Source organism: Ambystoma mexicanum, chromosome 5q (genome assembly GCF_040938575.1).
Source record: "Ambystoma mexicanum isolate Mex_15411 chromosome 5q, UKY_AmexF1_1, whole genome shotgun sequence".
Taxonomy (NCBI): Eukaryota; Metazoa; Chordata; class Amphibia; order Caudata; family Ambystomatidae; genus Ambystoma; species Ambystoma mexicanum.
In genome coordinates, this window is record NC_090933.1 from 842,128,387 (window position 1) to 842,145,311 (window position 16,925).

The window sequence follows — 16,925 nt, forward strand, 5'->3', positions numbered from 1 at the left end:
GAGGCCAAACCAGACAAGATTCATATTCTAGCAAAACGAGAAGAGACGGCTGAATCGAAACTCAGCAGATGCAACTCGTGCCAGGAGGGTCAAGGTCATACCAATAGAAGAAACGAGCAATAGCTACATATAATTGAAGCTTAAGAACAGAATATCCTGTCCTTGAAAGGTCGAGATAAGGAGGTGTAGGCAGGTGGCAAGCTGAATAAGAATTAAATGCACAAATTGAGAGAAACTGGACAAATTCACGGTGTGGGTAGCACGTGACCAGCCGAGCGAGAAGAAGCACGGGTTCACACCTACGCTTGGCATCCACCCAGGCAGAGATATCAGAACTTTTCCAGACAGAAGATGCAGTTTCGAGGCCAACCACAGTAAAATAATTGACACATAGTTGCTGAAGCGATGATTGATTGTAGCCTTAATTGGAGGAAAACCGGGTAGCTGAGGGGCACCCTGCACCTGGCTGACCGTTCTGCGTGCTGCTAAGCAAAGTGGAAATGTATGCATGGGGTTGGTGCCAACCCAATCACAATGGACCAAATAATCTAGGGTCCTATAGTTAGTAGAACAAATGGGACGTTGTACTTTTAGTGACGTCTACAGTAGTTATATTTGAAGGAAGGGCTTAGACGCCCACCTGACCGTGTTTACCCAATCCCCTCACTCCGTTACCATATACAGATATAGTACCTACATTAAAGTTACCTTTTCCTAACCAATAGAATTGCATATTAAACGCTTGAGTGTTACACGTCAATTATGACGCGTTTTTAGTATAGTTATGATTTGTATGAAGTTCGTTGGAGTTGAAGCGAGAAGGACGATCGCATCACTGCTGATTTCGATTGCTCCCCGTTTTTTGTACTTGTCATTAAACGGACTGCCTTTGCCAAACCATTGAGTTGTCCTTATTGATTGGTGTTGGAGTAATACATCTGCACCCCCATCCATCTCAAGGATGCAGCTATTTCGTCTTAAAGTACTTCGGAGCAAACCTCGGCTCTATGGGCCGGCCGGGGGTCTCCGGAGTACACCGGTCCTTCGAAGGCAACTTCTTCGTCGACGAGCAGGAAGAATGTGACCTCGACTTCTCCTTGTCCGATCCCGAAGGCTTGCGTGATTGTTCCGCCGATTTCTCCGGCCGGGCACTTGAATCCTTCAGCTTCTCAGTGCAGGTGTGCCTTGAGAGGGGCTCCCCGACGCCGTGCCCTTTTGCACCGGCCGAGCTACAGACTCGCCGCCTTTTCCCAAATCCGAATCAGGCCAGCCCCCGTGCGCTGCTTTTTAGGTGTCGGCTCTGCCCTCCCTTGTCGAAGGAGTAGAGGACTTGCCCCCGTGGGCAGAACCCACTTCCAATGTTGGAGAGGCTCCTTCGTTCAACCAGGAAATCAACTGCTGATTACGGTCTTTGAGCATCTTCTGGGAGAACCCCCGGCAAATGCCACAGTTCTCCACAGTGATTGGTGTACAGGCAGTACAAACAAGTCTGCATGGCCATCCCCTTCATAAACGTTCTTGAGGCCGCAGGTCTCACGCGGCCAAAATAACGACATCTTCGGGCCCACAGACAACATGATGGGGCCTGGAAACACACAGGATCAGCAAACGTTGCGTAGAAAAATGAAGAGCAAATTCTCAAGAGAGAACACAAGGTGATCCCAACAGTTTGGCGACGGTTGAAATCTAAAGGGAAGCCGCGAGGGCGGGGCAATTTATACTGGACTTCCTATTGGTGCAGCCTAAAGCACCCATAAAGACGTTGATAGGACACTCAAAGTGTCGACGTTTTCCATAGGAAAACCGCTATATTAAAGTTGTTGAGGTTTTCCAGCCTGACGACGGGAAATATTTACAGCATGTGAATCCATGAAAGATCTATTGCTGTAGAATATATATTGAAGCCTTATTGGAAAGTCCATCCTATCCCCACCCATAAAACCCCTCTCTGTCAATGCAAAGACACTGCACCATCCTGCAGCCATCTCACCTCTGTATGCCCTTGTTTTAGGCTAAGGTACTGCGCTTCATTTTTTTGAGGAATCCACACTCCACCATCCATCTATTGTGCTCCCCGTTTCATCACTTTGATACTGGGGGCCTGGTGTTAAACCTGCTGAGTTGTGGATGTTGGTAGTGGGAGAGGGCTTTGATGTTGGATTGTGTCAGAAGATTTTGAGGCTTGTGTGAGACAGCAGGTTAGACCTCTGGGCAAAATGAGCAGGGATTATGGCACCTGCCTTGACCAATTCGCTGACAAACTCCTGACAAAGGCCTTTCCTTGGAAGGGACAAAGTCCCAGCAGGCCAGTTAGCTAAGCACCTGAGCACAATAGAGTAAGCTTTGACATATCTCTCATCCTGCTAATCAACGTACTAAGGAAGGTGAAATGTGTGGCTGCGGGCCTCACATTTTAAGCTGCCCTTCCACTGAACCTTACGTTCTAGTCTCTCATAAGCTTTAGCGGGTTAGGATAATGTTTAAGTTTCCACCCCACTCCTTTCCCTCATCTTCCAATTCATGGATTATTGTTTTGTATCTATTTGAGACAGAGATAGAGAGAGAGAAAGAGAGAGGGGGAGAGAGAGATGAGAGGATGAGTGAGACAAAGAGAGGGAGGGAGAGAGACAGACAGAGAGAGAGACAGAGAGGGAGGTGGCATTGGGAGCGAGATAAATGGGACCTGCCTGGAAAGGGCCATGGGTAGAAGTCCAGGGATGCAGGTTTTTCTGCCTTGTAAGGTCTACTCCAACCTTCCTCCAACTAACCAACCCCCCTCTAAGGTCTCCTAACACTTTACACTACACACGCGAAATCCTCAAAGAAGTCCACCAGAGGCCTAGCCATTAGCACAGCAACACTAACCAAGCTATAACTAAGCGCCCCCCTGTCGCACTCTCTCATATCAGTGGCTAATAAGGCCTAAGGCACTGTTGTCGATCAGATCTTGGGCTCTTCCCTATGGATAACATACTCTGCCAAACCCGTAGAAAGCAGATTGGCACTCATTAACTGGATAATTCCGACCTGCACCCATCAACATTACACATCTGCCTTTCAAACGCAATAATGATCTCCCAACCCCCCTTTCTTTCCTTATAGAACCATGTGCAGCAAGGGCACCAATAGTGGCAGATCGGCACTATATATATTACCTTTATTATTTATTAATATTTATCTGTTTCTCCTTTGCTCTGCACTTCTCCCCTCTCCCACACTTCCATGCACTTTTCCCCTTTCCCTCTCCCATACACTTGCACTGGGCCTAGTAAGATAGTTGTTTTGCTTCTCCCCTGTTCCCCTCCCTTGCCTTGTCGTGAACTGAAACACTTGTGTACGAGCGCGATAGAAATATATCAATATCAATACAAGACCACTTACGTTACATTTCATAATACCCATACAGAAGCCAAAAATGCTTGCCTTTGTTAGTACTTGTTTTTAGCAAGACTTAGGTGCAAGGAACAGATGCAACAGCACACATCCGCCTTTTGCACTTCAACTCATAGAATACAGTTGAGTCCCAGAGAAAATCGGGTCCAGCTGTCACATAACTGGCATAGCTGTCCTGTGTCTGAACACACTGCTCGTATTTAAACTAGTAACGTCTGCTAGTAATTGAAAATAGTCACTACATTCTAATTATTGCTCACATGCAATATAATGCTCTTTATTTTCAAATTTGCACAGACAAGTCTTCTGAAGGGCCTTCCAAGCGCTGTGTAGGCGGCATGCACATATGAAATAACATTACATAACTTATGATTCTGAGGTAGCTCACACACACACTTTGTACAGTGTTGCTTTTATATTTTACATGCTGATCACATGGCAGATATTTTCACAAATTATACAAATACGTAAACATCCCCGCCATAGCAGATCATCGTGCCAGACAACTAAAGTTTAAATACTTCTCCTCTTTAGTGAATAATACTATATTGAGTTCAATGTCCCTGTCTATTGCTTTTACTAAGCAACAACAACATGTCTTCAAGCAGCTTAATCTCGCTGTCATGAGCACCACAATGAATGCTCGTTTGTCTATTTAACAGCAGCCATCACCGCTTCTGAAATCAAAAAATATCTTCATTATCTGTTTTCCATCTGGCAAAGCCTGCTTTTCTTGGGTTGTACTTTATTTTGCAATCTCCAGTAAACCCTGGAACAAACAGTGAGTCATGGACCCACACTAGCTGACTTGATCTTAAATTAATATGGGTAGGAAGCAAAGACTGGAATATAAGAACTGCCATCAGCATATGAATATTTACCTGTGATGCTTGTGAACCTGCATGACAGACCGCTTTGCATCCAAACGCGGAGGTGGCAATTGAGATACCCATTTCCAGTAGAGAGAGAATGATAAGCACAACTGAAACACCTGTCAGCATTCCCTAAAAAGAAAGGATGAGACGACTCATGTCTGAGTGGATTGTAATATCGCAGGCATATTAGAGAGCCAGTGTTGCCCATCACGTGTTACCAGTATCATTGAATGAGAAATATGCAACACTTTACTTGATTTTCTCAGGGACATCTGCAAGTCATGGGGAGCAGCTGCAGAAAAAGGGGAAACCCCTCATGAAGGCAAAGGAGACACGAAAGAGGGGCAGGGATTTGTTATATATCTGGGCAAGAGAGAAACCTGGAGGATGAGGTGAGATTGGAGGGAAGATGTTTTTCATAAGGTTTTCTATGACTTTGGAGTGATCATGCCAACCTAATCCTAAAATGTAAGACCTGTTTTAAAAAGGGAAATAATTGTTGATGGTACGTTCAGCAATGTGGTCGTGAATAATGAAGGAACCAGGTTGAAATTATATTCTACAACTATAACCCACATATATAATTATATTTATGAAAAATGGGATAATTTGGAAGAAAAGTTATGGAAATGTTTGCTCACACATTTTAACTATACACTTAGAGATTGGTTAAATTGGTTTCCTTAACCTAGGTGTTGGAATCAAAAACCCTTTCTGGGGGCGCACAGGCAACACATCGATATAATAATTAGGAATCACAAAAGGGAAATGAAAGCAGCATTAAGAGGGGCGTAGATACATGAGCTACACAATTAAATAAAACAGATATAAGAACCAGCGGAAAATGTACAAAATAAATGACCGTATGAAAGCAGGCAAACACATGATTAACCTACTCTTCCAAAAGGAACCTAGACGCATTTGGGACTCGCTAGGCAATGATATTGGAAAACAGCCTTTTATTGAAGGAAATTGTATTCCATAGTCCATTTGGGTTGATCATTTCTTGCAACTCTATTCCCAAACTTCCGACGAGATACCCTTTCTATTGCCTGTTCGTTTGCAGACTTGGGTTTTGAACTTTGATATTGATGATATACATGGAGAGTTGAGGGTGGGCGTGTTTGAAAAATTCAAGGGTCTGTGGCTCAGTTGGTGTACCGAATGTTACTTTAAGGGCTGATACTATGCTGTGGGGTAGAATTCTGATATTGTATACACTCAAATGGCTCTAACTGGAATGTTCCTTGATACAAGCATAAACCCATAATTGGTTGCATTGACAACAATGAGAGCCTCCCCACTCAATTACAGACCTATTTAATAAACTTATAAAACTACAGAGGCATTACAGCATTTGCTTTGAAAGATCTGACTAATTGGCCTGTTGGAACAGGAAGACTCAGTATTTATCAACAGGCTTTCGTAAGAACATGGGGAAATCTTTGAATGGCCTAGTGTACACATTATGCCAGTGTAAAGCACTAATAACTAAGAAGTGCTTTATATTCCACATGCCTCGATATATATCGGGAGCCTTTGACAAGGTTGTCCGGAATAGACGCTGCATGAAATTAGTATTGTGGAACAGTCTGTTGGACTTGTTTCATATTTCAATTAAGTTTCACACGGATAGTACCTTACAAATTAGACTGGACTCAGAAGGTTCATTATGAAAAGAGGTACGCTGCTGATCGGGTTTGAGACGGGTGCGTCCTGACACCCTGTCTCCTCAATCTGTATATGTGTCATATAAAAGAGGAGTCCAATCTACTCCCTCCAAAAATAGGAACCTTGTCAATTGGCTGGCTAGCCTACATAGACAATGTCATTTTATTACATACCATGCCAAAAGGCGATCAACATAGCCTGAATTATTTTGGGAGTTTTGCAAAAGAAAGTAATTTGGAAATAAATTCCTCAAAAACAGATTATTAATTTTAAGAGACAAAAGCAATCTAAGAACTTTTAATGGTATGTTAATTAAATAAACATTGAGTGAGTACATTATTTTACATATCTAGATTTTATTAATCGCAAATAGGAAAAATATTAGTTTCCTTAAAGATAAACTCACACAAAAAGTGAGTTATTTTATAGCACAAATTAAAATTCTGCTGGAAAAATATTGTTGCTGTTCCCTTCAACCTTTAATTGACATTTACAAATCAGAAGTAACTACTAGTATCCTATATGGGCTGGAGTTAATTGAATCTGGTAATTGGAAATGGTTAACAAGATTTGGCGATCCGTTTTGGGATTTCCAGTATCACTCTTGTTTGCAGTAATTAGAGAGTGGGGCCTCTGTCCTTTTACTTTATTGATAAAATGGAAGTTAAACCTCTATTTTAAGTTATGTTATATGAAGGGGAAAAGATAGCCAAGCAAGGAAAGGAAGTGCTACTGCAGGAGTCTATGCCATGATGTGAAGGATACCTTGAACTAGCCAATCTAGAGCTAAGATTAGCCCATGAAGACCCAAGATTAGACAAAGAGAAAATTAAAGAGCTGGATTCTATAGGGAATTGGGATATCTTAGCTCAGTCGAAATTATACATAGAGTATGCTAAATATTCTCCCACACTGAGGTCACACATGGCCTATATAAAACAAACTCATATCTCCATCCCTGCGGAATTGTTCATTAAGATGTCGATGAAACCTTCTTCATGCATTAGAAGTAATAGGTTTGCATAGAAACATCCCCCAGGATTCGCGTAATTGTAGGCTATGCAGAAAGAATATGAAGAAACTTTGTGGCACTTGGCAATAGATTGTACTGCTCTGACAGAAAGTAGAAGGAAATACTTTGAGAGATGTATCTATTTTGGTGCTGTCGTAATATCTGAGGCACTGGACGAGATTATTGTGTGGTAGGAAATTATCTCTGACCATACTGTTGGTTACCTTTCTAAGAAAGATTTTGTATTTTATTAGAGGGAAAAATGGCGATATGGGAGTAGATTAAGGTAGCTGCCTATAGTTTGCATTGAGACGAACTTTGGTGATTTATAGTTCTCAAGTGCCAAAGTGCGGGACAAAGTTGAGACCTCAACTGGTTTATGATGGTATGATATTGTCTCTTGATGTTCCTCCTACAGATCATACAAAGTCTGCTTTGGTGGGTATTGTTTTAGATAGCTTGAATGTAAATCTTTGGTATTCCTGTGATTATGAATGTTAGGCTTATTTTACATTAGTACCCGGCGAGGGTCAAGGAGCTTGTAAAAAGCAAGCTCATTGGCCCTCACCCGGGCCTTACCTCACCCAGAAGGCTCTGAGCACTGCTGCTCTGGAGTTCTTTCTGCGAGTGGCCGCCATGAAAAGGGAGAAGGCACTACATGTAGTCCCGTCGCCCCTTCCATAGTAGCCATTTTGTTTGTTTATTTTTACATTGATTTTAATGGCCGCCATGGAAAGGGAGAAGGGACTACATGTAGTTCCTTCTCCCGATCGTGGGCAGCCATTTTCTTACTTTTTTTTCTCTAGTCGAGAAACGGTCGCAGCGCCGTTTCTCGACTCAAGAAAAATTGCAATTAGTACCCTGGTACAACGTGCCAGTGTACTAATGGCAATATAACCCTCGGAGGAGGGCATTACCGGTCGGGTAATGCCCGGGCTCTGTTAAACTTACTATGGCCCCAGGGGCATTAACCGACTGGTAATGCCCCCTCCTCTGGTTATATTTCCTTATTATTTGGATTGGTATTTGTAGATCCAGAGACTATTTACAAGGATTAGGGTTGCACATGTCACTTTATATGGCTGAAGCACTTTGGGTCGATGCAGTAAAGTTGAGTATTTGAATGGTTGAAGTATTTTATTGTGATTAGTGTCTAATATGTAATGAAGTATGGATTTTGTTCTAATCTTTCTTTTGAGGATGTTTTAAATGATGTATTTATTTTAACTGATAATTGATTGCTCGTGAAAGGTTTACATTTTAAAACAATATCACAATAAAAAAGACAAATATAGGACTCAAACTAGCAGGAAATTATTGTTTGAGGGAGAAGCAAGGTTAACATGGGTTCAAATTTATAGATTCTGATATCATGATTAGAAAATGAAGATTCTATATTCTATTTAGAAGGTATGGGCAATAACTTAAGCAGGATTCTCATGTATACTGGCAACACAGTTGTACACAAGCAAATAACAGTGAATAGAGAAATGTATTCGCTGAGTACTTTTAGCTACATGGATTGATGGGATCATTAATACATTCTAGATAGCTTTCCAGTCAGTTGAAACAATGCAAGTTGCCTTCTGTGCCACTTTATGGACTATTTGATGCATGACTTGTTTTTTAAATGTTAGGCCAGGATGTTTTTCTAATATGCTAGACTGAGTCTATTGGGCCTGGTCATAAAAAGACATGTGTTTGTTGTTCATTTGATACGCTGGCACTTCTTTAGGTCAGACGTTGCCCCGATGAAGGACCATGGTGGGTCTGAAATAAATTGGCCATATCCGTCTGCCTATGTCTTTTGAAGTTGATTTTATCAGATAAAATTGAATGATTTTTGGCATTCATTGAGTTTGTTTTCATATTTGTTTTACTTGATTCAACATTTGTTACGTGGAGGCTGCCATCACTGGGATTTTATATTTCAGTCATTTACTTGGTCTTTGTGGATCCAGCCAGGTTTAGATGTAGTGAGTCATGCAGATGCAAGGGGCAAGCTGACGTCGAGTTTGAACTGTGGTTCAAAGAAGGTTTGAAGTAGTACCAAAAGCAGCACTGCAGATCCTACTACTTGAAAGGTGTTTTAACTCACTCAACTCTAGTTTAAGGATAGTTTGATGTTGTAGAAGGGAGGAATCCAGCTGCTTTACTTATCCTGGTGCTCTGAGTCTCAATCCAGGGGCTCAAGGACACAATTGGTCCATTTTCTCTTCACTCCCACCCGGGGAGGCTAGTTGGCACCTGCAGGAGTCCTTCACCTCCAGTGGGGAGCCTGGGTACTGGTGCAGCTGACAGAGTGCAGTTCTTAGTCCAACAGCAGGTCACCCCCAGTGTTCCCTGGGGATGGTTAGGGAACAGAGTTTGCATCTGTCTCCATCTCTGGCAGAGGGTTTTGGAAAAGAAAATTGCTCTCCCACAGGGTCCACATTAATTCTTCTTGTCTTGTAGGTTCAAAAGGAATCCAGAAAGGAGTGGGAGACCACATCCTTATGAATGGTAAAGGCAACCTAGGATTAGGTAAAAGCAAGCCTGCTTTAAGGTGCCCAATTCCTGTTAAGGTAACACGCAACCTTTGCCTTCTTGCATCATAGCTAAAGTGCTTTGCCCTGCAAGAAGTGTAAGATACAGGAAGAAAAAAGAAGGCCACAGAAAATGACGGTGGAGGGACCCTTTCTCCACCCCTTCTGCTCTGTGTGATTGTCCTAACCCCACCACATTCCAAAAACGGCAGCCTCAAAGGCCCTTCGATATGCAACACCCTGGTGTTAGGAGGGCCCTTTAGTTGTGGGTGTGCCACTTTGAAGCTTGGTTCACACAAGGCCTCTGCTGGGAAATTCCTGGGCTGATACCCAATCTACCAGGGGATCAAACGAGACAAAGCTGTTCTGCCCATTTTTCAGCTGTCTGAGCATAGGCAGGCAATCTGACTAGAATGCAGATGGCCTGTCCATGGCTGGCTTGGGCTCACACTGTTGACATGTATGGGAAACAAATCTGATCTGGCTACAATACCATACCAAAACCCTGGTATGGATCATTATTAGAGGTTATCCTACCACCAGGCAATAGTTTCTCATTATTATTATGGTTTTGGATAAGAGGTGCCAATTTCAATGTAGCCTCTATCTGCAGGGACTTTACGGTGACTGAAGCTGAAAAACAGGGCACATGTGACCTTTGAACCTTCTCTGTGCCACTGAAGAGCTGCAGATCAGGGACACTGATGCAGCAGGTCACAGGTGTAACTATTAACACATCATTTTATCATGAACACAAATTTAAATAATCAGGGATTCCACACCCTTTCCAGATGGGAGTCCTTCAAAACATTAATATATTTGATTACAAGGAGGAATAAATTAAAGAGGTCTCTAGGTCACAAGGAGAGCCATCTAACCTGATGTCAGACAGAGGTGGGAGAGCAAATTAAGTGTTATATGAATTGAAATGTTCGTGGAGTATTGCATCTTGTCTTTCGAGAATCGAAAGGGGACGTCGACATGGGCGTGCCTCTAACACTATCCCTAACATGACGTGTAGTGTACCCAAAATCCCTCACGCGTCGAGGTCCCCCCGATTGTATTTTTCTGCCGTGAAGGAGCCTATGACTATCATGAGTGAGAACAGAAAAGAAAGAGAGAGTAGTAAGACATCTATGTTCCTTCCATCCGAGCGGGGAGGAAGGGTGGGCGCATGTGAATATAAGCAGATTCAATCATCAGAAATGCTTTTACGGTAAGTAATGCATGTCTTCTGATGCTTGGAAATCTGCTCACAATCACATGCTGTGCATAGACTAGCGAGCAGTACCCGGAGTTGGAGGTGGGTTGTGAGAAGGAACAGTAGTGAAAAGATTCCTTAGTTCTGCTTGTCCCACCTGAGAATCAGATCTAGAATTAGTGTCTATGCAATAGTGTTTTATAAAGGTGTGTACAGAACTCCAGGTTGCCGCTTTGCAAATGGACTCTGGGGGAACATTTGCAATGAATGCTGTGGAAGCCCCAGTGCCTCGAAGAAAATGTTCTCTAGGCTTGTAGGGCAGTTCTCTCTTAGCAAGATTGTAACAGAGTGTGATGCATTTGACAATCCACCTGGAGATCGTAGATTTGGAGAGAGGGTCTCCTTCTCTACCTGCTGCCACTGAAACGAAAAACGGAATTGTCTTTCTTAGTGGTCGAGTTCTTACCATGTAAAACATGACTGCTCTGCGTACATCCAGTGTGTGCAGGCTTCTTTCTTCCATGTTTGAGGGGTTGTGAAAGAACGTTGGTAGTTCTATGGATTGGTTCACATGGAACTTTGAAATGAATTTAGGCGCAAACCTGGGGTGAGTGCGCAGAACCACCTTATCCCTGTCAACTGTAACAAAGGGGTCTAGAACTGACAGTGCTTGTAGTTCACTGATTCCTAATGGAAGTAATGGCAATTAAAAGGGAGTTTTGTAGGTGAGATCTTTGGGACTTGCTTTATGCATGGGCTTGAAAGGGGACCCCATAAGTCAAGTCAACACCACATTTAGGTCCGATCCGGCAGCTGGGTTAGAAATGGGAGGGTGAATTCTCTTTACTCCCTCCATGAAAGCCTTAATAACTGGTACCTTCTACCACGACACCCTTTGTTGTGATGTAGCATAGACTGAAAGAGCAGCTAAGGAACAAGTTACTTACCTGTAACTGTTCTCCAGCATGGGTCTGGCATGGATTCACATGCTCATGAACATTCCCCGTCGTCAGGCTGGGAATCCTCAGTAAAGAAAAAAATCAGTTTAGTTTATGAACTGTCTTTCTACTAATAACCAATCACTGGTCTCTGGGTCATACTGCGCACAGCCAATGACGGCCCTCTACCTAAGCACCTCCTCTGGTAGCCAACTTCAGATTTGGTACCACGTAAAGTGGCAGTAGGACCCAGAGAAGAGCCGCAGAGGGGTTTGGAGGGAGGGTTCGCATGTGAATCCACGCCAGACCCATGCTGGAGAACAACCGTTACATGTAAGTAACTTGTTCCTTCTCCAGCATGGGGTCTGGCATGGATTCACATGCTCATGAATATAAGAATACATAGCAGTACACACATGCACAATCACAGGAGTTGGCAAAAGGCTCAACATTCTTACCTCCTCACCAGGCCCACCTTCAGGCGAACAGGTTGCGCAGCACTGCTTGGCCGACCCTGGACTCCTCCCTGGAATCCCGGTCGACACAGTAGAATCTTGTGAAGGTGTGCGTTGACCTCCACGTAGCAGCCATGCAGATATACAGCAGGGGCACACCAGACAAGAACGCTGTGGTAGCAGCGATCGCTCTGGTCGAATGGGCTCTTGGACAGCCGGGCAACGGTCGGTTTGCCAACCGGTGACAGTGCATGAAGCAGCCGGAGAGCCATCTGGAAATGGAAGCCTTCGAGAAGGCCTTCCCTTGGTTCACAGGTCCAAAGTTCACAAAAAGCTGTGAAGTCTTCCGAAAACTCTGTGCGGTCCACGTAGAACTTCAGCGCTCTAGCTACATCCAGCGAGTGCAAAGTCCTCTCGGCCTGGGACAAAGGTGACGGGAAGAAAACTGGCAACACCAAGGGCTCGTTGAGATGGAAGTCCGACGGCACCTTGGGTATAAAGGAGGGGTGCATCCTCAGCACCACCCTCGTCTCATGAAAAGTCAAGTATGGAGGCTTGCAGGATAGGGTCTGGATCTCTCCCACTCGTCATGCGGAGGTGATGGCCATAAGAAATGCTGTCTTCCACGACAGGAACTTCAACGGAGCCAAATGCAGAGGCTCGAATGGCGCCCCCATGAGCCTGGTCAGCACCACGTTGAGCTCCCACGCTGGGGCCAGAGCCTTCACCGGAGGGAACGATCAGAACAGTCCTTTCATAAAGTCCTTCACCAGGCGATGAGACCACAGGGATGGCCGCCCTGTAGTGCTGATGTATCGGGAAATTGCTGCCAGGTGTATCTTGATGAAAGCATGCGCTAGTCCCACCTTGGCCAGCGACCGTAGGTACGGTGGCACTTGAGGGGCCGTAATCCATAGAGGGTTAATCTTCTGTGCATGGCACCAGACAGAGAACCTCTTCCACTTGTGTCCGTAGCACTTGAGAGTTGGGGACGCCCTGGCCTTTGCAAGAACCTCCTTGCAGTCCGCCGGGATATCGTACCCTCCAAACTCTAGTGCTGCAGGAGCCAGGCCTGCAAGTTCAGAGACTCCGGGTCGTGATGAAGGATGGCTCCTCCTTCTCTGGAGAGAAGATCTGCGTCCGTCGACCGTTTGACTGGTGGGGACGCTGACAAGTCCAGAAGGTCCGGGAACCAGATCTGTCTCAGCCAGGCCGGTGCGACGAGGATCATCCTGCACCGGGACCTCTTGAGTTGGTTGATGAGTCGGAGCAGCAACGGCAATGGAGGGAACGCATACAGGAACAGGCCATCCCAGGGGAACGAGAAAGCATCACCCATGACCCTCGACTGGGGAAACCTGCTGGCGAACCTCTGGCACTTGGAGTTTGTAACCGTTGCGAACAGGTCGATCTGGGGTTTGCCCCATCGGTGGAAGAGTCGATCCACTTGATCCTGGCGTAGTTCCCACTCGTGGCACGAGCGCAGCTCCCTGCTGAGTGAGTCGGCGATGGTGTTTTTTACCCCTGCTAGATCAAAGGGTACCAGAAACATCCCATGGGCAACAGCCCAGTGCCACAGATCCTGGGCTTCCTTGGATAGGGCCGGGGATCTGGTTCCTCCCTGCCTCTGGATGTAGAACATCGTGGTGGTGTTGTCGGTGAAGATCCTCACCACCTTGCCCTTGAGGGACGGGAGGAATGACCTGAGGGCCCAGAACACTGCTCGGAGCTCCAGTATGTTGATGTGGAGCGGCCTCTCCCCTAGGAGCCAAAGGTCTCTCACGTGAAGATCTCCGGTGTGCGCTCCCCACCCCTCCAAGTAGGCATCCGTCATCACCGTCACCTGGTGTGCTGGGGTCTGAAAGTGTGTGCCCGCCGCGAGATGCGCGCGGGCGCCCCACCACACACTTGCTTGGCGGAAGACCTTGTTGAGCGAGATCTTGTCCTTGAAACTGCCCGTCGCTTGCATCCAACGGGCGTCGAGGAACTCCTGTAGAGGGCGCATCCGAAGCCTGCACAGGCGCACCAGATGGATGCATGAGGACATCATCCCGAGAAGGGACTTGATGGACCTCACCCTGGCCACGTCCGTGGCCAGCAGATGCTGCACCTTGCCCAGGGTGGTCTTCGTCGTTTCCTCCAACGGCGAGGCCAATCGCGCTACTGTATCGAGCTTGGCTCCCAGAAACAGTGCGACCTGCGATGGAACCAGGTGGGATTTGGGGAAGCTGATGGAGAATCCCAGGTCCGTGAGCAGCCGGACGGTCTTCGCTGTGTGTTCGACGGCGAGTTCCCTTCTTCTTGCCCAGATGAGCCAATCGTCCAGGTAGGGGTAGACGTGGACCCCCTGCAGGCGCAGCCGCGCCGCCACTGGTGCCAGGCACGGTGAATACCCTGGGCGCCGACTTCAATCCGAATGGGAGGGTCTTGAACTGGTAGTGCCGTCCTTGGACTACGAACCGGAGAAACTTGGTGTCCTTTTAGAATGGGGATGTGAAAGTACGCATCCTCCAAATCCAACGACGATAGGAAGTCGCCTTCCTCCAGCTGGCCCAGTACGTGCTGGAGGGTGACCATCTGGAACTTCTGTGCCTTGATGTATTTGTTTAGTCAACGCAGGTCCAGGATAGGACGTCATCCTCCTGTCTTCTTTCTGACGAGGAAGGATCTCGAGTATACTCCGGAGCCCGGGAGCCTCTTGGGACGAGCTTGATGGCTCCTTTCTTGAGCATCGCCCTTACCTCTAACAGCAGTTGAGGGACGTGGTTTTCCTTCCTGGCCACGTGAGGAATGTGGGGGCACTTCTTTAGAAATTCAAGAGTGTGCCCGTGGGCCAGGGCATCCAGCACCCAACGGTCAGTGGAGATGGACTCCCACACGCTGACGAACTTAGTCAGCCGGCCTCCCACCGGGGTGCTCCGGTGGGGGCCCCAAAGCAACGGCCGGTTCAGTCCTGCTTGGCGGCGGTCGTGCCGTTTTGGCCTCCCTGGAGACGACGGTGAGATCCACCTGACTTGCCTCGTCCCCTGTAGGCTTCTTGCAACGAGGAGCGGGCCGACTGACGGTATGTCGAGGAGCCACCGCCGAATCCTTTGGAGGCACCTTGCTTGCCTCCGGAGTTCCAAAAGGGCAGCCATCGTTGCTGCAGAACTCCCAAAGCCCGAGCCGTCTGTGTCGGTCTTGATGGCCTGAAGTGACTCATCCACTGTTTTTCCAAACAGGTTGTTCCCGTCGAAGGGCATGTCCAAAACTCTGGTTTGCACGTCCTGGTGGAAATCTGTTGCCTTGAGCCATCCCCGCCGCAGAAGGCAAACGCTGTTGCCTAACTGGCAGAAACCGGTGTCGGCAATGTCCGTGGCTAGCGTTATGGCGTGGTCCGACGCAACCTTACCTTCCTGTAGGATCTCCAGGGCCTCTGCCCTCTTGTCGCTTGGAAGGAAATCCAACAGGGGGCGATCTTGTACCACAACTCCCTGTCGTAGCGGGCCACGATCGCCAGGACGTTGGCCGCCTTAATTGTCGTCGCTGCAGACGAGATGACTCGTCGTCCCCAAGGTGTCCAGTTTCTTTCCCTCGCCATCCGGTGGGGAAGTTGAAGCCGATGCCCCCGCCGCTTTCTTCTTGGCCGCCGTCGAGACGACCGAATCCGGGTTCGGCTGTGCCCTAAGGCACAAAGGGGCGGTATCTGGGACCCGGTACTTGTCGTACCGCTCCCTCTTGGCAGGCGCCGTGGACGGGTTCTTCAGAAGAGCAAGTCCCTCGTCCCAGATGTCATCCAGCAACGGCACCGCGAGGAACGTCTTCCTCTTGGTCTCGCGCCGTTGGTAGAGGAAGCCTTCCTTCTTTTGTTCTTCGGGGCAGAGCTGAAAAAGCTCGGATGCCCTGGCAATCATGGCGTGGGAGGAGCCAATTTAGTCGGGCGGGGAGGCCTGAGGAGGTGATGATGGGAGGCCCATCCCGTCATCGCCCCCGTCGTCATCCGTCCCCGTCGTGGCTGTATCTGCTCCCGTGTCATCCTCCGGGACAGGCGAAGGACATAACGGCTGAGAGGGCCGGAAGGGTGGGTCGGGGTGGATGAACTCTCCTCCTCTTGTTTGGAGGGCTTCCCGACGGGTCCGGTTCGGCTCGGTCATCCGTTGGGGCTAGGGGCAATCTCGTCCTTATCTCTGTGCATAAGGTTTGGATTGCCATCAAAATGGCCACCGAGTTGTCCTGTGGCTCGGGTTGAGACGGGCGCGACTGTTACTCCTTCACAGGAGCCCCGTCAGCGCCACCGTCGCTCTCTTCGTCTTCCTCAATGGGATTCCTCCCGTCGGACCGGACCTCCTCTAACTTCTCGTTGAGGCCCTCCACAAATTCGACCAGTTCCTCCTCTGAGCCTGTATCCGTGTTCGTAAGGGCCACCGGTCACCCCTCCCCCTCTTTTTCCACCAGGGTCTTCACGGGGGTCTTCTCGATGGGCTGAAAAGAGGATTCCCTCTGCGGCGGCAGGGAAATTCTGGGCCCCGAGGTCACCTCCACTGGGGTAGCCTCCACAGGCTTCGCCAGGGCCGTCACGACTACCTCGATAGAGGCCTTAGCCGGGTGAGTCAAGGCCTTCACTACCTTGAGGGCGCTTGAGGCCTTCACCTTGGGGGGCGGGTCACCGCCTCGCTCCCCCTCAGCTGGTTCCTTCGAGATTGACCGGGGCTTCTCCAGAAGCTTAGCCAGGTTCTCAGACTTTCTCTTCCCCGAGCCAGAGCGTTGGCTCGTGGTTGATGTCGCCGGTGAAGGTGCGCCCTGCCTGGCAGCCGAGGAACCCGACCATTCGGCGCTCCCGGCGGACTCGCAGTGCTTTGCCTTTTGTTGGGCCCCC

The 16,925-nt window shown here is 47.6% G+C and overlaps 1 protein-coding gene across 3 annotated transcripts in view; it reads right to left on the reverse strand.

The window, feature by feature from the left end:
- LOC138497707 (membrane-spanning 4-domains subfamily A member 4D-like) overlaps positions 1–16,925 on the reverse strand; it is a 780,628-nt gene that overhangs the window by 202,356 nt on the left and 561,347 nt on the right. For all 3 annotated transcript variants that reach the window (XM_069621331.1, XM_069621330.1, XM_069621332.1), the window contains one exon: positions 4,275–4,397. In XM_069621331.1, the coding sequence (XP_069477432.1) occupies positions 4,275–4,397 (123 nt within the window). The remainder of the gene's footprint in view (positions 1–4,274; positions 4,398–16,925) is intronic.